This window comes from Cajanus cajan, chromosome 4 (genome assembly GCF_000230855.2).
Source record: "Cajanus cajan strain Asha chromosome 4, NIPB_CcT2T_4, whole genome shotgun sequence".
Lineage (NCBI taxonomy): Eukaryota > Viridiplantae > Streptophyta > Magnoliopsida > Fabales > Fabaceae > Cajanus > Cajanus cajan.
The window spans coordinates 22109220-22135910 of record NC_138520.1 but is presented as its reverse complement, the minus strand read 5'-3'; the positions used below and the strand labels follow the sequence as shown (position 1 = coordinate 22135910).

The 26691-nt window shown below is 30.6% G+C and overlaps 2 protein-coding genes across 3 annotated transcripts; one reads left to right on the top strand and one right to left on the bottom strand.

Annotated features, from left to right (window-relative positions):
• The first annotated feature begins 11309 nt into the window (after positions 1-11309).
• On the top strand, positions 11310-18825 carry LOC109801789 (EEIG1/EHBP1 protein amino-terminal domain protein). Of its 2 annotated transcripts, none has more exons than XM_083072398.1 (9): positions 11310-11469; positions 12000-12801; positions 14044-15197; positions 15709-16003; positions 16115-16327; positions 16769-16942; positions 17285-17485; positions 17573-17686; positions 18260-18825. In XM_083072398.1, exons 2-9 carry the CDS (start codon positions 12091-12093, stop codon positions 18587-18589), a joined length of 3192 nt encoding a protein of 1063 aa, XP_082928524.1. In that variant the 5' UTR covers positions 11310-11469; positions 12000-12090; the 3' UTR covers positions 18590-18825. The 2 variants fall into 2 exon arrangements, with proteins under 2 accessions (XP_082928524.1, XP_082928523.1); XM_083072397.1 differs by having other exon boundaries at positions 11995-12801.
• Positions 18826-19140: 315 nt separating this feature from the next.
• On the bottom strand, positions 19141-21539 carry LOC109801788 (P-loop containing nucleoside triphosphate hydrolases superfamily protein). The gene is made up of 4 exons (XM_020362913.3): positions 21107-21539; positions 19995-20135; positions 19716-19901; positions 19141-19495 (listed from the first exon to the last, which is right to left on the bottom strand). Exons 1-4 carry the CDS (start codon positions 21434-21436, stop codon positions 19340-19342), a joined length of 813 nt encoding a protein of 270 aa, XP_020218502.1. The 5' UTR covers positions 21437-21539; the 3' UTR covers positions 19141-19339.
• Between the last annotated feature and the right edge of the window lie 5152 nt (positions 21540-26691).

The window sequence follows — 26691 nt, the reverse complement described above, 5'->3', positions numbered from 1 at the left end:
GACGGACATGAATTGACAATGCAATGCACAAAACATTTTGTCACTCATGCTTTCAATTACATTTTATTAATCTATAGAAAATATTCAAAATATTGTTTATAAAATTATAAATATTATAAATATAATAAATTTTTATTAACAATATAGTTGTAAAATGATTAAATACATTCATCATTTCACATTTTAAAATTATAAAATATTTAAATTTAAGATAAATTAAATTTTTAAAATTTTAAAATAAAATTTTCATGTCGTGAAAAAACTTAATTACATTTTTATGAATATTTAAAATAAAATAAGATATATATATATATATATATATAATATTATATGCAACCTGAATACTTCTATTCTTTCTATATTTTTGAGAAAAAAACTAACAATTAATTATATTATCTCAATATAAAACAATATTTTATATAAAGAACTGTGGTTTTTATAATATACGTAAAAACAAAAATAACCCATACAAATACACGAGTATTGTTCCAATTTTAAGTAAAACACACCCCTTTTTAATTTTCTAAAAGCGATTTCAAAATTTTTTAAAAGAATAAAAAAATTATTTGGATCAAAATTTAAATTCATTCATTTTACATGAACTAAAACATATTTAAGCATATTTTTTAACATACGTGATTTTAATAATTGATAAATTATAAAATTATAATTTTTATATAAAATGGAGTAATGTAAATTAATTCAAAATAAAAAAAAAATTATAAAGGAGGAAGTCGAATCCATCCTTATTACAACTCTTGCACACTTCTTTGGACATCAATAGTTGTCAAATCTTACCAGAATTTAAGGCCAATATATGTATAATATATTTTTTAAGATAAACAAAATATCCAACGTGGAAGAAAAGGTAAACATCTTACGTTGATTACTTACTTCTGTCTGGAAGTGGACATCTCAACTGATGCCATTATCCTCTTAATTTGGTGAAAACTAACTGATTAAGCGAACTTACCAGAAAAGAAAACTATAATATCATGAACATATAATATATAAACACTAGGGTTTCATATTCTGTTGGTACCATCTATATATATATATATATATTATGTGTGTGCATGATATAATTGTGAAGCAACTAACTACACCTTGCATTGGCCCTTGTGCTATTATGGCTATGGAAGTTGCACCAAAACTTGTAGGCCTAAGAGTCTTTAGGGTTTGGTGGTGAAGAACTTGTGATTTTAATCTATGGTTCATTCAAGCTTCACTTGGTGTGCAAACTCGTTATCTTGAAAACCAATTCACTTAATTTCAAGCTTCAACTAGTCCAATTGAATTTTTTGTTAATGTCTCAACAAACTTAACCTAAAAACCATGTGATTTTTTTAAAGTTGCTTTTCTTAAAGAGGTGACTTGAAGGTTGCAACCCGAAACCTTAAAATGGAAATCACTCTTGTACAAAAGAAAAGATATGTTGAAAGCATTAATTAGAGGTTAATTACTTTTGCAGTAAACTTCTCTTTTAAAAATTATCAAACGGTATTACTATATATATATATATATATATATATATATATATATATATATATATATATATATATATATATACGTGGAATAGTGTTATTTATTAAAACAATAAATTCCATAAAATTTTGGTACAATTTTAGATATAAAAACAATACCTAGTGTTACAAAACATGATTCTTCATTTTACATTTTATAACGTGTAAAATAAACACTGCATTTTGTAATTAAATTAAAAGTTCAAAGATGTCCACCAAAATGTTTTTCTTTCTTTTTTTGTAGCAAAAAAAAAATAAAAATTGGTTGAATTGAGTGTGAGCCCACGAAGTTGAAGGTATGTCTGGAGACTTAAATAAACATTTATTGAGATATTAACAAAACGCCTACTAAAAAAGTTGTCACGTTGTCAGTAACATTCGAATATTATTAAACTTCACTGAATTTTAGATTAAAATGAAAATGCTAAATTAGATCAAATTTACTTAATTTAGTTATTTTTGTATATATATATAGACCATAATGTTTGAGTGAGGTATGTTTATTGTAGAAAGCAAAACACTCTATTTGAGTATATATTTAAACAACTACATATTCATAATTTATTTTTAAGATTATTGATTAAGTTACAACAATTTAATGTAAAAAAAAAGGTTACAACAACTAATTCCAGATAATTCATGTGATATATGGTAATTTAGAAATGATATTTGTACAATAAATTGTACAATTCAGAGATAGAAAAAGGTAACAGAGAAAATTAAGTTTAAAATATAATAAATGATGAAGTGAAAAAAAATAAACACAAAAATTAATATTATATAAATTACCATACATATATAATTACTTATAGTAATTTAACTAATTATAGTTGTAATAAGTTCAATATTAATCATAATTTTAACTATGATATCATAATAACTTTTATTTGAGTTTAATTTTCATGTTGTAAATAATGTTATACTGCTAACCGTATTAGAAATACTCTATATATGTGAGTTTTCAATTAATTGAATAATAAATTACGTTTGGATATTTGTCAAATATTTCAATTAAATTATTTTTATTTTAACTCAAACTTTAAAGGAATTAATTTGATGACAAAAGAAAGTTTTGAAGGTGAGTTGGTTAATAAAATTAAAAGAAAATAAAATGTAATTTACTCATAAATAGAAGTTAGATTTAAATATGTTTTTAATACCTCAAATTTAAGATAAATTTGATTTTGGTCTTCAAATTTAAAAATATTATTTTTAATCTCTGTAATTTTTAAAAATCTTGTTTTAATATTAATATTCAAATCTTGTTAAGAAATTTATCAAACATTATTGCATAAAATCTCCTTATTGGTGTCTTAGTGAAAACATTACATTAAATCCAATTAATATTGTATAATCCTTTTAATTTGTCACTTTTAAATATGTTATCGGTAATCTGAAAAACTAAAACAAATTTTTTTAAAATTTTAGCGACTAAAAATAATAGTTTTAAATTTGAGGGACCAAAAATAAATTTATCTTAAATTTAAGGGACTAAAAACATATTTAAATCATAAAAATTAATACGTAAAATTTAACCTCTTTACTTATGAGTCAGATTATTTTAAAAAGAAATTATTATTGTTTAAGAATAAAATATTCACATTATTAATAGCACATATACTTATCTACTCTTTAGTTCTTTACATAAAAGTTAAATTTAAGAATTTAATTTTAAAATTAAACACTTTAATCTTATAATTACGATAAATTATTTTTTGCCTCCAAAAATTTTATTATGACTTTTGGTCATCGTACATTGAAAAAATAAAAATAAAAAAAACATCAAAACTATTTAGTTACGACTTGACATATATTTTGAATTGATCAGTAAATCAGTTAATTTAAAATTTTAAAAAATATTCCAAAAATTTAATTTTGAAAAAAAAATATTTTTAAGGAAAAACAGGAATTACTTCTGAAAAAAAACATTAAAATATTTTTTAAAACAAAAACTATTTAAAAATAACTCAACTTTATTGTACATTATTATACATTCAAACTTTTTTTTTTTAAAGTTTGACTCTAAGTTATTTTTCTCACAAATTATGTCTTCAAACTTTTAGATTTTAGCACTTTACATCCTTTTGTTAATTATTTGTTAAAATATTCATGAAATATTGATGTGACATGTCTGATATAAATAAACTTAATGATTTATATAACATGTATGTTTAACAGAGATTTAATTATACTTTATGTTTTTTAAACTTATTTTTTTAGTATATTTTGTTCCCAAGTAATTTTTTTAACAATTTATATTCCTAAATTTTTAGATTTTGACAATTTGTATTCTTCAATCAATTGATCGTCAAAATATTAACAACTATCCTCATTTGTTTGCCATTTGCATCCTCTAATATATGTAAAATGATAGTTTGACTTAATATACTAGTAACATTTTTTTTATATACTTGCAATTTTTTATATACTTTGTTTATACTCCCATATGTACTCATTGTCATGAGTGTTGTTGTCATCCTTATTAACTTTTCATTTTAGACCGTTCTTATAATAAGGTATTGTTGAAAGGTCAAATAACTTTATTGTAATTTTTTACTTATTTAGTTAGTTATGATTTTATATTACATGCTTCATATTGTTGTTTAATTAGTGAAACTAAAGTTTAGTTGAAAATATTGATCCCAGTATCCATCTTATAAAAATAGAATCTATCTAATTGTGGGACTATATTTGAAATAAATGGATTGTCTAAATGACACAAATTATATGGTTCTATTTTACGATTGAATAGTGACAATTCAATGTTTGGACTTTTAAACAACTAGCATAATAGCTAATTACCATTTTTTTTAATACATAGGTCTTGGATATCTCACATGAATCCAAGAGTTAAAGTAGAATACTTAACATATACCCAAATACCTAATCATCAATTCTCACAATTATGAAAATGGATATTGATTGTGTTAACTTAACATGCATGTATTTCCACACTTAAAAAATATGTTAAATTGTATGTGTACTTCATAATTTAGTAGTGATTAGACTTATTGATTGGACCTTGTAGTGAAGTCAATGTGCATATATATATATATATATATATATATATATATATATATACATATATATATATACATATATATATATATACAAATTCGCAATGTATATAAAAAATGTCACAATCATATTTGTAACATTGTATGTTTTAGTAAATTATTATTGATTTTATTAAATATATGTTGTTATGTGGATGATTGTTTTATGTTGAGAAACTTATGGATTAAATAATTATTTATGAGTTTTTAGTTGTTTAAAGGATTTCTCTGAGTAGAGATTCAATTTAACCTCGAGAGGAGAGTGTATAAAACTTCTTTTAAGACTTAAGTTTCATAAATTCATTTATTGAAAACTTTAGAGAGATCAATACTCCATTACTATTTTGATGAACAATTGACGAGAAGACATAAATCGCCAAAAACTTAAAATTTTAGAGCATAATTTAAAAAAAGATGGAGATAAAATTTGCAAAAAAATATAACATTGAAAGGTACAAAGTGTAATTAAGTCAAATAAATTTAGACAAATACATAAAAAAAATTAAAAAAAACTATTAACATATTTTAAAAATAAATAAATAAACAGACTAGTGCATGTTTAAATTATATCACATTATTACTAATTAATAATAAGAACTAGTTATAAAAAAAATCATTAAAACTAATTAGCTAAACAATTTTCCGAGGAAGAAAAGTGAACTAAATCATATTTATAATACTAAAAACAATTTTACGAAATGAATATAATATTAGAGAAAACACGTTCTTCCATGTTAACGTTAAAGTAATGTTGGAATCATAATTTTAAAAACCGAACCGGTCATCGAACCGGTTAAAGTACTGGGTCAGTGGGTCAAAGGTTGAACTAGTGGGTCACTAGTTGAACCGCATGACTCGATTTTTATTTATTTTTATTAAAAAATATTCATATTAAATATATTTTATACTTATAAATTTTAATAAATTTATATCTTATTTTAAATTTCAAATTTTCTATCTTATTTAAAATTATTTTTATTTTTATTTTGTAAAAAAATACATAAAAAAATTACATGTTAAACGGTATATTAATACAAATTAAAAATATAAATAATATGTACATATACAATATGCTTGCAATTAATATCATAAAATAATATATGTAATATTTACATAGATATTACATTATTAAATATATAATTTAAAATTAATAATATACTATAAAAGTTATTTAAGTTGTATATATTGCAAACAAATATATTAGAACAAGTAGTCATTTTTATATTTAATAAGACTCCTTGATTTTTCATTAAGAGATTCAATTTTCATTATTATTTTTGTGATTTATGGTCCCTTAAAAAAATTTAAAAAAAAAAAAGAAAACAAAAGTGGTTGAACCGGTTTGACCTACCGGTTCACCGGTTGAACCGGAAAATTAACCGGTTCAATCCGATTTGAAACGGGTCGACTGCATAACCGATCCAACTTCAAATTCGGACAGGCTGAACCACCGGTTCCCGGTCCAACTGGTCCGACCGGCCGGGTCGGTCCGGGTTTTAAAACACTGGTTGGAATTAAAAGGGCATGGTAGGAAGAATCCAACTTTAGGCCATAGGTGACATGGGCACCACCACATGATGAATATATATGATGTAATTATTTCTTTGGGACTATAACTATATTATAAAGTATACGAACTGCTACTACTCTTTTACTAACATTTAACATTAAAATTATTGTTAGCAACTATTTGTGTCGGTGAGCACTTCAGAGCCAGCCCAGCTTGATAATGACGCATGTCATGTCGCGTTAACGTTGCACTTCTTCACGCGCCCTTTTTCCTTTTTAGTAGCTAATTTTAAGGAATTATTATTATTATAGAGATGGAAGGATGAAAGAAATAGAGAAAATTGATAAACACGTGAAAAAAAAATATATATATAAAAAAGGAAAGAAAAAAATTGGGTGAAGGTGTGTTATATGAATGAAAATGTTATATTTTTAAGTACACTAAAGTTATTCATTTCATTCCTAAATTTTGGATGTTTTTATCTCAAATTTTGTTTTGTTTTAGAATTTTAAATGCAAGTATATATTTTATTTTTAATTATATATTTATATTATTTATTGTAGTAATGAGTGGGAAGAAATGTCTTTAATGACCTTTGTAATGGTGTTGATGGTTCTATTGAGAATCCTATATAACCTTTCACAATGACATTTAGAATGATGGTGTAGTCCTTATTTAAATAAATTTGCAAGATAAGAAATATATACAAAATTTATAAAATAAAGAATAAATGTATATCATTATGAATGAGCCCCTTTATATATATAGAAGATATTTAATGAGAAAAGTTGTCAAGTTTAATCATGTCACGTAAAGTATTAATTTATAAAAATGTATTATTAAAGTGTAACGATCCGATAGATCCTTATATTTATTACATAAGTTGACAACAAGTAGAAGTCAAAAGATACATAAATTATCTAGACAAATTAGCATACAAAAGCAACTGACTATACATGTATAAAGTAGTATGGGCATACAAAATACCGTGTACATAAACTATATACATCATAATCTCAAAACATCTACATATAAACCTCCTAAGTTGTTAGTCAAGTCTACACAAAAGATAGCCTTACCCTATGGGTGTTCATGGATCGGATTTTTGAAAAATCCAAATCGAACCGAACCGATCCGTTTCATAAAAATGGATCGATTAACCGATCTGTTTTTTATAAAGTGGATTAGTTTGGTTGTTTTAAAATATGGATCAATTTTTTTGAAATGGGATCAATTCAGTGTGGTGCAGTTATCCATGTTTTACACATATATAGATCAATTTTTTAAAAAAATTAAATCGAACTAATTCACTTTGTAAAAATAGATCGGATAACTGAACCAATTTTATAAAGTAGATCGATTCAAATTTTTTTAAAAAAATAATGGATCAAATTTTTCAATACAAGTCGAATCAATTATGGATCGGTTAAGATCAATTTGAAATTTTTACACACCACTACCCTACCAAGAGGGATCACATGAAACAAGCCACCTTTAGCATGACATACAAAACATCACTTCAAGCCAAGTACCTACTCTTTTCTTGTTCGCATACCAAGTATGGTCATAGTAGTTCAAACTACAATGGAAACAAGGGTAAACTTATGAAAGAAAAATATACAACAAGTACAATAAGAGCAACAAAAACATATACCAACATAGTACAACTCACAAATTAACAAATTCTTCAACATTTATCAACTTTAATATACTCAACATCTCAGAATACATATATTAACAACTAATGCATCATCATACATATCAACTAAGGAGATCTACTAAAATTGAGGTGAGTAGTTTAAGTGGTTTGACCCTACCAAATCACAGTGTTAGACCTATCTCAATTAGATAAGGTATAGTGCAACATTAGGCCTCAAAGAAAGTCAAGTATAAACAACTTAGTTTGATTATTCAGGTTTTGTTACTTAAACCAGGAAGTATGGTATTATGTTAAGATAGAATAGTTTTGGTATGAGCCTACCACAATATCAGCTTGCAACATTAAGTCACCTATGGGATTAACCCATTGACTACTCTTAAAATACCGCAACCTTCCAATGTTAAGTTAGAGACCAAGTCCCTAACTTCATACTTTATTCGATTAGTCTTTTAACAACAATTTACCTATAACATCTATGTATCTAGGGATGGCAAACATACCCGTACCCGCGGGTAATACCCGAACCCGTCCTGACTTTGACGGGAAATACCCGGTTTGACCGGGTACGGATACAGGTACGGGTAAAACCCGATATATTAAATCAGGTACGGGTACGGGTATGTACTTACTCGCCCCATACCCGTACTCGTACCCGTCCCCGTTCTCATTTTTAATTTAACACTCAGTTTTAATTTAATTATATTAAAAAATGTTAATATTTTTTTATGTGTGATTATTTATTATAATATAATATAAAGAAATAACCTAATTATAATTATAATATAATATAAAAAATAATTTAAAAATATCATTTTTTATAAAAAAATAAAAAATAAAAAAAATTGACGGGTACGGGTACGGGTACGGGTATACCCGATACCCGACAGGGACGGGGATAGGATGAAAATCTATACCCGACGGGTATGGGGACGGGGACGGGGATGGGTTTAACTCACGGGACGGGGACGGGTATCATGAAACCCGTACCCGACCCGCCCCATTGCCATCCCTATATGTATCTCATTTAAGACATGTATCTCAACTTCATGTTTACGGCTTCACAACTTTAGCAACTATATGACATACAACTTACAACTTAACATCATTGATTCATCTATCAACTTACAACACAAATATTCATCATCATATATCATCATACATACATCATGATCATCAATATTTGATTATAATTCATCATAGAACAACAATTCAACAACAAGCACTTCACGGCCAACGCTACTTAAATGGCACCTTGTGTCATTAAGACAGAGAGCTCCCTATCTCGCCCACTCCCAATGTCTCACCCCTCATGCTCGACATGATTGAGGCAGAGAGTGCTCCACTCTCTTACGTTTGGTGTGGTAAAACCCACATTTGACCCCACTCAGGTAGAGGCTCTTTACCTGACTCACGTCCGACACCACACCATCAATGTTCGGCTTGAATCCAAGTAGTAATGAGTCTCTCTCCTCATGTCTAATGCCTTTTAGATCACACCCAACACTAGTCCAACCCAAGGTTATTCCCTCTTCTTACTCTCGATGTCACTAATCTTGTGTCTGACATGGAGACAGGGGGAACCCTCTGGTTGGGCTACACCTGATGCAACATAGTTTTGCACTTAAACAAAACTCGATTTCATTCCAAAACCCCTACAAACCAAAAGATCACCGACATACAACCAATGAGATAACATATAGGCATCAAAAATAACTCTAAAGTAGCTTAAAACATCACATGCAATCGCAAATTTTCAACATTCCTCATTGTCCCCTCATGAGCAACTTCAAGGGTAACCCAACCCTCAACTTAGCCACTAAGAAAATCAGCAATACAATACAAAATTAAAGATTTCCATATGCAACAATCAACATACATTCCATACAGAAATAATATAAGCTTCCCGTACCTCTTGTAGAATCCTAAATTAGCAAGAATGCAAGATATAGGGAAAATAAGGATGCTCCACACAACTCAATACGATTCTAAACCTAACCAACAACTCAACTGTTCCGGTTAGCTACAAAAAAAGAAGAAGGAGAAGAAAGTCTCAACCAAGGAGAAAAGGAGGAGAAAAAGAGAAAGAAATCCCTCTCACACCAACTCTCACCCTCTTACTAAACATGAGTGTTATATAGAGTATACATTGATATATTTGAGTTTGTTAAGTAGATGCCAAAATAGACATAATCATTGTAATTTGTACCATTTAAGAAGTTATTTGTTGAGCTTGACATTAAGAAAAGTAACACCAGCTTAATTACTTTTTTTTTATGATTCCAATTTAATTACTTTTTTTTTACTGTCTCAATTTAATTACTTAAAAGCTAAAATAATTCTCAATTAAAGCGTCAAAGTAATTAAGAGAAAAAAAATCAATTTGTTACTTTTACAAAACAATTATAATTAAATATTAATACTACTTTTTATTGATATTTACATTAAAAATAAATATTAGTCCATCAAAAAGCTTAATACATGAAAGACACAATCATAAATTGGAGTAATTAAAATTGATTTAGATATTTATAAAACAACAAATGAGAGCATTTAAATTTTAATTTATACAAATTAAGTGTTTACAAATTTTTCTAAAGAAAAATTAAACAACTACATTTAGGAATAGACAACTAACTAGTTGTACTTACTTTTTATATTTAACTTTTAAAAATCTAAAATTGTATTTATTTTATTTAAAATGTAAAATAAGAAAAGAAAATAGTGATGTAAATAATTAGATTTTTAATTAGAGGCACTAGTTCTTTGAACGCGCGTGACAAAACTTTTTCCCCTTCCGAATATAACTGTTTAATGTTTATATGATTTTTAATATTTTTAATATTTTTATTGAGGTCTACATTTTCTGTCCACGCATCCCATCATGACTCAGTCACCGAGCATCATGATTTTATTATTTTCGGTGGCTTCCACTAAACGACGTCGTTTCCGTTTAACATGACTTATTCTTGTCCAACAATAAGAGGTAACCCCGTACACACACTTTTTTCTAGTGTCAATTCTCATAAAACATCGTAAATAATAATAATAACCAATTAATTACAATATTTTATTGTTTAATAATAAATAAAATACTAACATTTTCCACATCATTATCATTTATCAGCTACCTTTTCTTTGGTATACAAAATTAGCCACTTTTCCTTTTTATCACTAAATATAATTCTGCATTTCATATTCCCAGTATCGAGAAAGTCGCACACATAACAAGAACCGCACAAACAATTAAATCAAATAAAAAGAAAAGGTGTAAAGGTCCTAAATTAGTAAATTTTCTATATTTTTATTTCATTTTAATTGTTTATTAAACTTTTATTACAATAAAACGTTAATTGTTTATTCAGATTAATTAGAAGGAAATAAATGTTTATTTACAGAGAAGAAATACAAAGTTTAGTTTAGTTGTATAATTTATAAAATCCAAGTTTGGAACTTTTAAAGATGATAATGTAATGACTTAATGAGTAAAATAGTTTTGTTTCTCGTGAAAAATATGCTTTTTTCTGTTCATAGCTTCATATAGTAATGTTCTTTTCAGTGATAATAAAATAGAATATTTTTACTATATCTTCTTTTAAGACATTCTCCATTTTCTCCATTTTGATTCACTTGCAGAGACTCTTCCATAGATATGGTGGTGACCCTCTTGCAGTTCCATCTAGCTGTTGCATCTTTATGATTTTACCTGCCACTGCTTTCCCGGTATTCACTCTTCTTACATTTCAAGCATTCTCTCTTGTTCATACTTTCCATGACTTTTCCCTCTGTATTTAACCTCACACTATGTTCTGCATTATCATTTTTCTACTTGGTTTTTGCTTCAAGTTCTGAACTTTATCACTGGGGTTTCTCCAGCACATGCTTGATCTGACCCTTTCTGTGTTGTCTAATGCTTTGTGTTTTTTTGTTGTTTTTGTTTTTGTTGTTGTTGTCTTTTTAGTTTGGTGTCTCACAGTTGGATTCAATTTATCTGCACCTAACTTGCTTTAAGTGAAGTTAAATTTTAGTGTCTTAAATATCTTTACATTGAGTGTTGGAAGTTCAAGATAAACCACCAAATCTAGGGTGGCTGCTTCACTGGCAGAGTTACTCTTCTTCTGTTTCCCCAACTTTAAATTTTCCCTTGAGTCAACTGTACTTGATAATAATTTATGAGTTAAAAAATCACTCTTTGCTGGCTGACTTGGATTGTTGGTAAAATGCAAATCTCAATCTGATTTGTTGCAGTTCAGAGGGCTTGTGATTGTTCAACTACATATTCAACGGCATTTAAGTTAGAACTTAGAAGTGGTGTCTTGAAAGGACCCTATCTTCATTGCAGCAATGAAAGGAAAGAACAGGAGAAGTGGTGGTGCTATTCAGATGGAATACCTCATTCACATTCAGGAGATTAAGCCTTGGCCCCCATCACAGTCTCTAAGAACCCTTCGTTCTGTATTGATACAATGGGAGAACGGTGAACGCTATTCGGGGTCTACCGGTCTTGTTTCGCCGTCCCTTGGTCCTAATTCTAGCGCTGGTGAGGGGAAACTTGAGTTTAATGAGTCATTTAGGCTTCCTGTGACTCTGTCAAGGGATGTATCTATACGAAATAGTACTGCTGATGTGTTCCAGAAGAATTGCTTGGAGTTCCACTTGTATGAGACTCGAAGAGATAAGACTGTTAAAGGGCAGTTGCTGGGGACTGCCATCATAGACTTGGCAGATTGCGGCATACTTAGGGAGACCTTGAGCATTCGCACGCCGTTGAACTGCCAGAGGAACTACAGAAACACAGATCCGCCGCTTTTGTTCATTCAGATTGAGCCTGTTGAAAAGAGTCGCGCTAGGTCCTCATTGAAGGACAGCTTGTTGAAGGAGGTGCCTAAGGAAACTAATGACAGGGAATCTGTGTCAGCATTGATGAATGGAGAGTATGCTGAGGAAGCTGAGATTGCCTCTTTTACTGATGATGATGTTTCCTCTCATTCGTCTGCGGCTGCAGTCACTACTTCCTCTGAGTCTAGTGCGTGCATGCCTCCGGAACATGAAGAGGTATTTTCTCACATCCATTATCTGATTTGTAGACGTTTGCATTTCTGTTTCTTTAACCATGTTCGTATGTGTGACAAATTGTATTGTCCTCTGGCCCTATTTGCAATAGATTACTTCATCACAAATGTTTCTAGGCTTTGCACTTGTTGACCAAGGTTTAGAACTTGCCATCAAACGCTTGACTGGACCTTTACATATTAAATTGTTTTTATGAATCAATACAAGGAAAATAACGATTCCTAATTTGTTACACGTCCCATTACCCGAGTATACAATTGGAAGAAGCATGTGAGCAAGGAGAGTGGGAACAGAGAGGAACAAGGGTAGGGATGATTTTTAATTTGTTATATCAGATTGTGAGTCTATTATGAGTGAGTTGGTTAAATGGATGGAATGGAAAATATCAGGAGCATGAATAGATTGATTCAGGTGGTAGGGAGGTCACAGCCCCTGGTGCAGTGACCATTCCACTGATCACCCCCTTCCACTGTGGGTCATATAATACTGTAAGTAAGGGGATCTCTAGTGTGATTTCAATAAAATCTCAGTTTGACAGTTTCCTATCCATATCATGTTACATGTTTCCCTACATATTTCTATTTTGCTATAAGGGGCATGATAATGATTGCATTCTGCTTGCTTGGTATATCAAAATATAATACTACCTCCACTCCTTCATATTAGAAACAGATTGATGCATTTTTTTTTGTCCTAATTATAAGAAATATAGACCCATTTTCAAATTTATTACTGGCTAATTTCCTTTTATACCGTTATTATTGTGAGGTCTATTAATGAAACATTCATTCATTCCCCCGTGCAAGTGAATGCATTCATTGACTGTTTAATAATATAAGCCACACTCATTCAAGGAAAAATGATTCCTTGAATTGCAAGACCTAGTAGTGTCATTAAATATAATCACCACTACTTAAACCATTTAATTCTGAATGTTTTTGGAATAAAATTTAAATTATGACTGTAAATTAAAATTAATTAACTTAATTATATTCATTGGTCTTGATGAATTAATTATTATTATTTTTTTATATATATATAAAAGGAGTGAGGTAGTTATATATTCAGAAGATTATCATCGAAGCCATGTAGTAATTGCTATTTTGCTATAAGGAGCATGGTATTGGTAAATGGTAATGCTTGCATTTTGCTTGTTAGCTATGTCTAAGAACAATAGTAAGAAAGTTCTCATGAAGCCATTTAATAATTGCTACTGGATTGCAGAATGGACCATCTCAAAACAGTGGTAGGAATGACAAGGAGCATCACTTGGCATCAGAGACAAGAGTTGAAAAGTTGAATATCATGCAACAAGATGCATATGAGAGACTGGAGAGGAGTTCTTCCTATGTGTCATCTATGGATGTGTCCTCTGAGGTTGGGAGTCCAGTAAATGGTCATACGTCTATGACAAGCACTCCCAATCATAAATCAATGACAAACCCAAAGCAGGTTGCTTCTTCAAATGCTAATTCTTCCCCAACCTTGGAGGAAAATTCTAAGAGCAAGTCCAAAAGCTATGATCATGAACATTTGGACCAAGAGGACTTTGAAAATGTTGCCAATTGTAGAAATATGGTTACGGGTGTTCAAATAAACAGTAAAGAAAGTGATTTTGACATGTATTCTAGCAATGCTACATCTCTAGATAGTAATGGCCTTGTGGACAAGAATCCAAGCTTTGGTTCAGAAACAAAAGACAAATTAAGTGAGAGATGCGAGGAAGCTGACAAATGTTGTCTGAAGGAGGGGGCAGGTGATAAGCATGGAAATGAAACGTTTCATTATGATAAGCCATACCATTTTGAAGATGAATCAATGGCACAAGATGCAAAAGATCCTGTTCCATTGAGTAGCAATTCATATTCTTTAGGTGGGTCAGATAATGGTATGAAAGGTAATATTCTGAAAAATGAAAGATTAAAGCATGTGAAGTCTGTAAGGTCATCAGCAGACTCAGCCAGGATTATTGGGTCACTTGGTAGCAATCATCTTGGTGAAGTAAAGGAAAATGGTGTTCATGGAGATGCCCAAAACAGTGGAGGGAACATCAGAAGCATTGATAGAAAAGATGCCAAGATTTATCCAAGGGAAGCCAGAAATGCCATTTTAGACAGCAAGGTTGAGCACTTGGAAAACAAGATAAAGATGCTTGAAGGAGAGTTAAGAGAAGCTGCTGCTATTGAGGCTGCTTTATACTCAGTAGTGGCCGAGCATGGAAGCTCCATGAGTAAGGTTCATGCTCCAGCAAGGCGCCTTTCCAGGCTGTATCTCCATGCTTGTAAAGAAAATCTACAAGCAAGAAGGGCTGGGGCAGCTAAAAGTGCTGTTTCAGGATTAACCCTTGTTGCTAAGGCGTGTGGAAATGATGTCCCAAGGTAAAGCTTGAATTATTTTGGCTACTGCCTCTTTTTGGATATAATGGTTACTTCATTTTATTCCTAGTATATTTCCCATTGTTCTATCACTAGTCAACATAATATTTTACAGAAGTCCATGAACATTAACCATCACAAGTTGCTTCATCATGTGAAGTTTGGAATTTATTTCTAATTAAGAAAAGTTTATTTGTCTTTGATTAATTAACTCAGAAAACAGGAGGCTTGTGTGGCATGAAGAGAACTTTACAGGGGTGGAACTTGCCATGCACTTCTCTGTTTAAAATGAGAACAAACTTACTCTAGTCTCGATATAAAAACCAAAAGAAAAAAATATGATAATACAAATGGAAGATAAAGTGGATATCCTGCATGAAATCTCAGCTAAATGGATCAAATTAGATATTAGAGGTAGCTGATTATTCATTACTGCATAAATTGGAACCTGCAGTTTCATCATAAACTGTGCTAACTTGCTGGGTGATTAACCTCTTCTTGCATTTGGATACAGGTTGACATTTTGGTTGTCTAATTCTATTGTGCTGAGAACAATTATAAGCAAAACTACCAAAGAGATGACAGCATCTAATCCTGCTGGGACTAGTACAAGAAGGAAGAATGGAGAAGGGAATGGCAAGATGACACAACCATTAATATGGAGGGGGTTCTCTCCTAGGAAAAGCGAAAATACAGCTTTTGAATATGGAGGCATAAGTAACTGGGATGACCCAAATGTGTTCACATCAGCATTGGAAAAGGTGGAAACTTGGATCTTTTCACGCATTGTGGAATCCATTTGGTGGCAGGTAATACTTCCATTCTGTATTCCCGTTCCACAATCCTGAAGTTTCCAAGCAAGCTCATTATTAATATTAATTCCATTAGCATGTAACATGGATCATTCTTTCGATGTCCAGTCTTTGACTCCACATATGCAGCTTTCTGATGCAAAGGTCACTCGTAAGGATTCAGTGAAAAACTATAAAAATATGCCTAGCTCATTTGATCAAGAGCAGGGAAATTTATCGCTAGATATTTGGAAGAATGCATTTAGAGAAGCCTGTGAAAGGCTTTGTCCAATCCGAGCCGGAGGGCATGAGTGTGGCTGTTTGTCTCTGCTGCCTAGATTGGTTAGTCTATCCAGTTCCTTCATTCTTTCTCCTATTTTTTTGGGCTAAAAGGTATTCAAGTTTTTCATTGTAATAGTACCTTTTGTACTGTCCCTTTTCAATTGTCATTTATCTGTCAGTTTAGTCAGCATGGGTAGCAGAAAAGCTTTGAAATAGATGGTTGTGTAACAAAGAATAATAAGGAGTGTTCGAATTTTTCTTTTGGGCTTAGTGCCTCCAACTGAATCCTCATGGGAGAAATAGGGCAAAACCAGTATGATTTCTGCAAATTGCTTCAGCTGAAGCCAAACATTTGAAATTCCCCTCCTCCTCCAGGATGGGAAACCCCTTTCCCGGCAAAACTGATATCTATGAATATATTATTCAATATATATCTACGTTTTATCAGATTAGGCCATGAAGTTGACATCAAACTGCTTTTTTTACTTTTATTTATTCTAGATAATGGAGCAGTGTGTGGCAAGATTAGATGTTGCTATGTTCAATGCCGTTCTTCGGGAATCTGCCGATGATATTCCAACAGATCCTGTATCTGATCCCATCAGCGATCCCAAGGTTCTCCCCATTCCACCTGGCAAATCAAGCTTTGGAGCTGGTGCCCAGCTAAAAACTGCGGTAATTCTCTGATCTCATTAAGTTTCTATGATGACTGTAATATATCTCAGGAAGATTTTATGTGAACTATAATATCTGGCTGGTCTATTCATGAATGTAATTCCAAAATTTACTCCTTTTAATACTGCTCATATCTGTTTGTGTCTTGAACGTACCTCTAAAAGTAGGCCAGCAGTATAAGTTAACCTGTTGGCCACTAATATAGTGAGCAATTAGAGGTTTTTTCTTTTTTTGACAAAAAAGAATAGAGGATGGTTTGATTGCATATGCTCAGTATATTGTCAATGGAGATAAATTGTCCTAACTGATATGTTCTTTTCATTTGTGTTCTGGAATTCTCAGATTGGTAACTGGTCTAGATGGCTGACTGACCTATTTGGTATGGATGATGATGATTCACTTGAGGATAGAGATGATGATGACCTTCACAGTAATGATGGAAGTCAAAATACATCCTTCAAGTCCTTCCATCTTCTTAATGCATTGAGTGACCTCCTGATGCTTCCTAAGGATATGCTGTTAAATGCATCCATCAGGAAAGAGGTTAGCCAATGAACTTTTGTTTTTCATCATTCAATTAACTTGCCACGTTTCTTCTCCTTAGTCATTCTTTCATCCTTGCTTGTGAAGGTGTGCCCAATGTTTAGTGCATCGCTAATTAAGAAGATTCTAGACAATTTTGTCCCTGATGAGTTTTGCCCTGATCCAATTCCCAACGATGTTTTTGAAGCTCTGGACTCTCAGGTTAGATAAACAAATTTGCATTTAATTGCCTTTTTGTTCTCATTATTTGCTATAGGATTTCTAGTTTGACACTAAGGATTTCTTTGGATAAATTTTTTCAAAAACACTTATCGGAGAAATAAATAAAAGCGAAAAATAAAATAAGTTTCTCCACAAGTTAAAATTAACTTGTGCATAAGCACAAGGTAATTTGTAATTTATTTTTTTGGAGAATTTATATGAGAGAGCTTCTATAAAATAACTTATGCATAAACTCATTTTAGTTCATGAAGTTAATTTCATTTTTTTTCTACTTTTTTTTTTATTCTAAAAGTGTTTCTAGAAAAATTTATCCAAATAGATCCATAATATCTTTGGATATATGCCTGATGAAAAAACTGGGTAAATGAAATTTCTCTTGACATGTATAGTTGTTTATTGGAAAAAACGTGTTTTTAGTCCCCATTTTTGGTCACCACATCTGATCGAAAGTATAAGAACTAAAAACACATTTTTCCCTTATTATGATATACAATGTTCTATGATTAAGAAACTCCACCAAATTTGACTAAATTTGTTTTTAATTTGATGCAGGATGATCTTGAAGATGGAAATGAGTGTATCAACAACTTCCCATGCAATGCAGCTCCCATTGTATATTCGCCTCCACCAGCAGCTACTATTACAAACATTACTGGGGAGATTGGAAGTGGATCTCAGCTGAGAAGAAGCAGATCTTCGGTTGTCAGAAAGTCATATACCAGTGATGATGAGCTCGATGAATTAAATTATCCATTATCTTTAATATTGACTAGTGGCTCCTCACCAGCATCAACAAAGCACAATTGGAAGTGGAAAGAAAGTCGCGATGAATCTGCCATCAGATATGAGCTCCTTAGGGATGTTTGGATGAACAGTGAATGACGTTTTGCACAAATTAGATGTCACCTTTTTCCTGTAACATTTCTCGGGGGTCACTGTAAAAAGGAAGATAAATATACTCTAGGTTTAACAGAGCAAAAACACCAAGTATTGAAAATGAGATGGTGAAAATAGCATGCAATGCATATAAATAATGTTCTAGTCTTCGCGTGTATCGTACAATAAGGTCATGTGAGTTAGATTAAATTCTGAATGGTTTATTTATGTGATTGGTTTCAGATTCTGCTTGGTTTGATTCTGACTTTGAAAGATAAGAAATTCAAGCACATTCACTTCTAAAAGAAGCGGAAATTTTTGAAGACTTGATGAATGCAATTTTGAGTGAACCACGTTGGCTGTAGTCAAATATGATACGGTTTTACCAAAATAATATATGATGTTTGAGACAATCCTAGCAGAAGAAACCCTGCAACTTCTAAACTTTTAGTTTTACAACATCACGTGCTTCGAGTAACGTGTTCTGTGACCAGGAAAAATACTAGAAAAGAGACTATATTGGGGACAATAAACCAAAAAAGACAACAGGAACTAGCTAGTAGAATTAGGACCATACATTCGTATTGATTTTTCATACTTGGACGGTTGCACTACAGAACAAACTAGCATTCTCAAAATTTTGCGAGACAATCAACAACTTAGACACCAACACAATTTCTATGGAATTGTAGCTCTCATATACACATATACTAGAATGCCGACAATAGATTGATGCCGTTGAAGATTGGTGGCCCTTCAAGCAGTCAACTTCTGTGAAGAACTAAGAGCATCATTAATATGCTGAAGATGTAGTGCAGCCAGAAGTCCCTGCCAGGTTTCTCCATGTCCACCTTCTACTTCAAAATTAAGAAGTTTCTTCTGCTTCCTGTAGTAATCTTCCAACTGCTTGCTCTAGAAAAGAAAGATACCCCCAAACAATTAGTTTAAGTATTAAAGCAGTGACTACTATACATAGGCAAAATAATAGTATCTCAAACCAGCATATTCTAAGCACAACTATAAGTGAGTCTGAGAAATATTTTTCTTTTCTTGAAAAAGAAGTGTTCTCATAAAATTGACAAAAAACAATCATTTCGTTGAAATAAAAGGGAGAGAGCTAGTAAATAGCCACCTCGTCTGCACGATTTTGGACATGATCATCCTGGAATTGTTTTAGTGGGGTCCTGGAGCTGGTCATAAGAATATATTCTTTCCAAGAGTTAAATTTTCGAGTTCCTAGATTGTTTTTCATTAATTCCTCTTTCGAACATTTGAAATTCACCACCAGGTCAACACGAGCAATGTGATCAAGAATCTCCTGTGAAATATCACGAAATTTTCAAGGCATGAATAAGATTGAAATTTTTTTAGCAGTTTATGATTATGATTTATGAAAGATGAAACAACTTACAGCTTGGATCCTTGATCGAGGGAATCCATCAAGAATGAACCCAGTTTCGCCTCTCGAGTATCCATCCTCCAGTCTCTTCGTTAGCAGCCCAAAAATAATTTCCTCTGGGACCAGTTTTCCATGATCCAAGGCATGTGCTATCTGCATTTGGAAGAACCCCATGCCACAATAATATTAATTAAGAGAATAATTTCACTACCCATCGCCCAAATGGTATCTCTGAACCAGAGGGAAAATATCAGGAAAAAAAAAAAGGTTGCGCAATGATGTATTTTCTTTTCTTTAATAAAAGAGAGCAAAAAAAAAAAAAAACTTTTAAAAGTAAAAGTTCAATTTTTTCCTTCAATTTAAATTTCAAAATGTTCTCTCTTCTCTTCCGCAGCTTCCTGCCTCTAAACCATTATGCTAAAAGGTGTAACATTCAAATAATCATTTGTTTTACACACACTCTCAAAGAAAATTCAACAGAATAAATAAATAAATAAATAATACATGCAGCAACACAGTATAAAATTCAATCACAAAACATAATAATGTCATTAAAAATGATAGCAGACATTATATATTCAATAAACAATAATTTTTTTAATAAACTGAAATCGAATAAGCTTAACTAAATTCATAATAATATGAACCTCGTGCTTCACCGCCTCCAGTCTTCAGCGCCTAAATATTTTAGACAACCGAATTGGTTGTAAGAAAGATATATTCAAGAAACTAATTCGACGATCAAAATGTTAAAAGATGCAAGGATTCAATTCCAATTTTATCTAACCGTTAACCCCCTTAAAAACATAATTGGTAACAATTATTTCACAAAGTCACAAACAAAAAAAAAATGTTGGAAAAATCAAAACCATTTAAAACGAATCTCCAGTTTAGTCACACTCTTACAAGAAACCCGCTTAAAATCCAAGCTTAATAATTAATACGCATGCCTTACACCTCTCACGTAATTTCCCTACGGTAATGACCTAATTAATTGTTCCTCAATTACACGAGAGTGCGACTCTCCCAGTTTCTTCAAATTCAAAACAAATACTCTTCTAATTATTACGAGGGAACAAAACCGAATTAGCGGTAAAAGGCGAAAGGAGAAGGTAATTATTAACCTGTTGGTAGAGCGAAGAGCGAGGGTTGAGGTCCTGGCTGAGGAGCGTGGCCATGGAAATGTGAGGAACTTCTAGAAGCTTCGAGAGTCGCTGAGCGAAGAGGTGCCTCTTGGCGCCGGGCTCTCCTATCATCACCCACTGCACTCCGCGCTCCGGCGTGCAACCCTGCGCGTCCAGCGCGCCACGTGGCGCGCACTCCACCTCCTCGCAGTAGTAGTCGTCGTCGTCGTCGTACTGGACCGCGGCCGCCGATCCGAAGGCGCGGCAGCGGCGGAGTCCGAGGGCCCTCAGCGGCGGCGCGGCGGCCCTGAGACGTGCGATCGCGGCCATGGCGATGGCGATGGCGGCGGCGGAGGCGTTATTTCCGTTGGAGAGGTTTGGAGAGAGTGAGAATGGGTGGCTGCGCGAGAAAGAGGGAACCCTTGGGGCTGAGGTTTTAAGAGGGGGCGTTGGGAAATGACACTGTGGCGTCGTGTAATTACGGGAATGCCACTCGCGGCGCGTGGCGGGAGCGAGAGCGATTTCCCACTTGAGTGGAGACCATTGGTTTAGGGCGAGAGAGGCGGGATCCGGTGCGGGCGGGATCTTCTTAATGGAGCGTGTTGTTTAAGTAGTTATAAAGTCTGTTTAGGATATGGAGAATCAATCTAATACCTTTTATTTAATTTTTGTTTGTGTTAAAATTTTAAAATAATATTTGACTAATAAAAAATATATTTTTATCTCTCTCTATATATATATATATATTAATTATTAATGGTTAATTTTGGGACTCATGTTTAAATACATGTACTAGAAACTAAAGTGTTTAGGTATGTGATTAACCACACCTAGAGGTCCCAAGCCTCTTTACTAAGGATAACAAGGCAGAGTAAGGGCAGGTAGAAGCTTCACATCACCCACTCAATTTAGTGCAAGTATCCATTTAAATGTAAAATTTTAATTAAAAAGTAAGAAATTAAATAACTCTAAAATTAAATAATTTTAGAAAATATATATATTTACATTAAAAAATAATTTTGTAATGTATATTTAAACTAAAATAAATAATTATGAATGTATATTTAGTGTAAAAAAAAAATTTAATTAAAATACTTATATATAATTAACAATATTTTTAAAATACAAATATTCACAGGTACAAGTACCTTACTAATCGTGTCTGATATATTATTAAGCAAGTACTCATTTAATTGTTTATTTAAAATTCATACTAGATTTTATTTGAAGATTTCTGCGAGTACGTGTATTTCTTGTCATCCTTATTTTTCAACATTAGTTCTTAAGATTGAGAGACTAATACTGTCATGGTAGGTGGCCAACCAACCTCCTCATCCCAAGCCTCTTCGTGCCTTAGCACTTGGGTGAAGGGTTGCATATTATCATGGTAAAAAAACCTTTATTGGGATGATAATGGAGCAATCACACAAACCAAAGAACCTAGATCTCATCAACGATCTAAACATATATTTATACTTAGATGTTTCCATCTTTTTCGATAGATTATCATTAAAGTAGATGTTAAGATATGCAGAGTGTCCCTCATGTATAATGGGAGTTATGTTTGGGTCTCTTGATAGAGTGAGACGTGAAATATGTGTGACCACATGAGAATAGACCAATATGTGATATTGGGCTTATTTGTGTTTAAAAGTTTACTTAACTATCGAGAAATAAATTGTTGAACTTAACGAGAAGTACACTATTATGTATCATGTTCAATCGCTTATGGATGAATGAATAAATTACTTTATGGTAAATTTGGTTATACAAGGTTAAAATTGAATAATTGATTTTCTCATTGGTTGGGTGACAGTGATGCATTGCTAGATATTGATCGTTATTTATAATATTTAACATTATATTATTTATAATGTTTAATATTATTACTAATTAAATGAGAACATATAAGGTCACATGCATAAAGTAAATATTTTGAACAAGTGATTAAATTAAGAGTAATGATACATGTACAACAAAATTGTATAAATTGTACAACATCATCTTTTGTTTCTATCTCTCTGTATCACTTCATTAATTATAGAGAGATGGATACAAAATGTCATGTTGTAAAATTTTGTTGTACATGTATCATTACTCTTAAACTAAATGTGATTTAATTATTAGACAAAATATTTAATTACATTGACAAGGATTTGGGCTTGTAGAATACCCACTAAGGAAGTAAGATGAGTGTGCAATAGTCTATAAAAGGATATGTTGATCTAATTCCTATCACACTACTGAAAGTTGTTAGGTTATGTACCGTCACACAAAACCTAACACTTGCAATCTCTCACCAGTATATTTCGTGTGGATTAAGTAGAGGCACCATCCTTTTGGTGCTTGGGATCAAAGTTTATTGCTCTTTCCATCCCTACGAACTTTAAAGCATGGTCCAAAAAGTAAATCCTAAACCTTTAGTGGTTCTTGTGTCATGTTTGGTCTAGTGGGAATGGGTTTTTTTCACTCAAGGGTTTTATCAATATTTGTTGTTTTTTAAAATCAAACCCCTTGAAACTCCAACAGTTTCAATTATGTGACCATTTGAGACCTAATTCAAACAAAAGGATGTTTGTGGAAATTTAATTTGGAGAGCCCCTAGTTCACATTAAGGATGACAACAAGATGACGGGTACGTGTTTCACTATCCTCATCTCTATCTTCGTCTCCGTCCTCATCCCCGTCTAGGTACGTGATAGTGACATATTTAAAATATTATGTAATATTAGTTGATTTAATGTGATATTTACGCTAACAATGACTTTAGGAGAAGAATTTTGTATGATATATTTATTAATGATATTTAAATAGAGTGATTAAAATAATATATATTTTTTTATATTTTGAGGACTAAAAATATATTTTATATTTAAGGATAAACAATATATATACAAAGATTAAAATAATATTTTTTAAAATTATAGAGATTAGAAAGATAAAATTTAAATTTAAGGGACAAAAATAATTTTTTTTATATTTTAAAGTTTAAAAAAATAAATTTTAAATTCTAAAACTAAAACTATATATACCTCACTAAAAACATAATTAAACTCAATGTAAATAATCAGTTATCTAGTGTAAAAAAGACTTTTATTTCTATTAACATAATCAATTATTAAATTAAACAATCAATTGAAATCAAATTTAACAGACTAATTTTTAATTTTTATTTTCTTTGTTCTTTATTTATTTTTATTTTTATTAAAAATCAAATAACTAAATTTTTATTTTATATTTATTATTACCTTTTTTTAGGATTGAACATCTTTTTCGTCTTCCCAAATGTGTAAATGTTCGTTTTTCGTCTCCTAATTTTAAAATATTTATTTTTAATTTTTTAGTTTTTAAAATGTATCAAAATTTATCCCTATTCATTAACTCCGTTAATCCAATTTATCGATTATCATAATTAGCAAAATACATGTTATCACACATGTTTACTTGAGATTTATGTATCCTTAAGTGGTCTAAGGCCCATATATGATATTTTAAATCCTAAAAACATATTATTTCATTGCTTTTCATGCTAGGATTTTTATTCTCAAACATCTCTCTTTATCCGATGCTTCCTTGCTAGTTTCATTCTTATAACTCTAGTATTCAATATTTATTTGCTTGAAGTGATCAAGGAGAATGAATTTACATATTCAAAACATACTCGTTAAATTGGATTAATAATGTTAATTAGGAGAGATAAATTTAACACATTTTAAAAAATGGAAGACCAAAAATAGACAATATTAATCCAAGGATAAATTTTGACATGTTTTAAAAAATAAAAAATAAAAAATAAACATATTAAAATTGAAGGACAAAAAAAAAAGAATATTTATATATTTAGAAAAAAAATTGTTTAATCCATTTTTTTCCCGCTATATTTTACTTATTTCTTTTGCCTCTCTGGAATGGACTATACATCTGACTAAATTAGCATAACTCCCAAAATTATGGTAGATCCTAGATTTTTATTTATCCCTTATAGTACATGCGACGCTGAAATCTTGGAAGTTGATGGGTTTTGAAATGGACACGTGGATGGACAGTAGGAAAGGAAAGTTAGCCTTTAGTTGTCTTTACCGTTGCTTCTTTTTCTTTGTTGGTTTTCTCAATTCTCACTCACTCTTTTAATTATTATTATTATTATTTTTTATTTGTGAAAAAAAGAAAGAAAAGGAAAGAGAGAGAAAAGTCAAATGGCAATTGGCGTAGCATCACGGTGGCCTTTACAACTAACAAAAGGCAAAAGCCAAAATCTCAAGCGTGTTATTTAGTAGTAGGGATTGATCCACGCTTAAGTAAGATTAGGAGCTTAAATCTTGCCTTATGTATGTAGTTGCGTTAAATCTTGGGACCAGCTGTTATTTGGATGACAAATAAATAATAGTAACAAAAAAAATATTTCAAATCTAAACCCAAAGTTAATGAACAGTCCTGAATTTTGGATGATAACCGTGAATTATAAAGAGGGAACCCTAGGTTAAATTGAAAGGTAAGTATGTAACTCTAATAAGCTTAGAAAAATTTTAAAGATAAAATATATTTATAAGATACATAACACGAGATAAATATTTATGTATATATAATTATAATTATAAATAATATTTTAATATTTTTTTATGAATACTAGTATTTTAGTATGTATCTTTTACTAACTAAATGTTTATTATACATCACTAAATTTTATAATAAATTATATATACATATAACTATTATATTTGAATATATAAATTATATTTTTAATTTAAAATAAATATAATAAATAAAAATTGAATTAGATAACAAGTTAAAAATATTGTTGAAGAAAAGTTTTTAAAAACATTCACATAAGATTATTTTTCACGTTTAATATGTAAAAGTGAGTATATAAATTAGATTTTATATTCATTTTATATAATTTATATAATCAAACAATTTTTTTAATTATATATTAATAATTTATTTTAAAATTATTAAAAAATTTAATTTATAAATAAATATGATAGAAAAAACATGTAAAAGAAAAAGGTTAAAGAATCTCTAAAATTTCTCTTGTTAGAAAAAAGTTCCTAAAAACACATAATGCAATATAGTCGTTTGTATTTAATAAATAAGAGTTTATTTATTTTAAAATTATTAAAATTTAATTTATAAATATAATAAATAAAATTACAAATAAATAAGAGATTAGAAAATTTTCTCAAAACTCTCTCATTAAAGAGAAATTCTTAAAAACACTCTCACATAAAAAAGACATTCATATTTAATATATAAGGGTTGATTCACAATAAATATAAGTATTTTTAAATTAATAAATTGTATTACGATTAAAAATTCATAGTAAAGAAATATTTTAAATATCTTATTGTATGTTATATATATATATATTTATTTATATTTATATTATCTCTAATTAATTAAGTTTTATGAGATTATCACCTTTATTCAATTATGTTTTATGAGATAATGAGCTCAGATTGCCCAAGTGGTCCCATTAGTTCCCTGCATTAAATCCATAACACAATTGATAGGAGGAATTTTCATATCATATCTCCAAGAATCTTAAACATATTAAAGGACAATATCTCAAAGGTAGTATCCCCAAA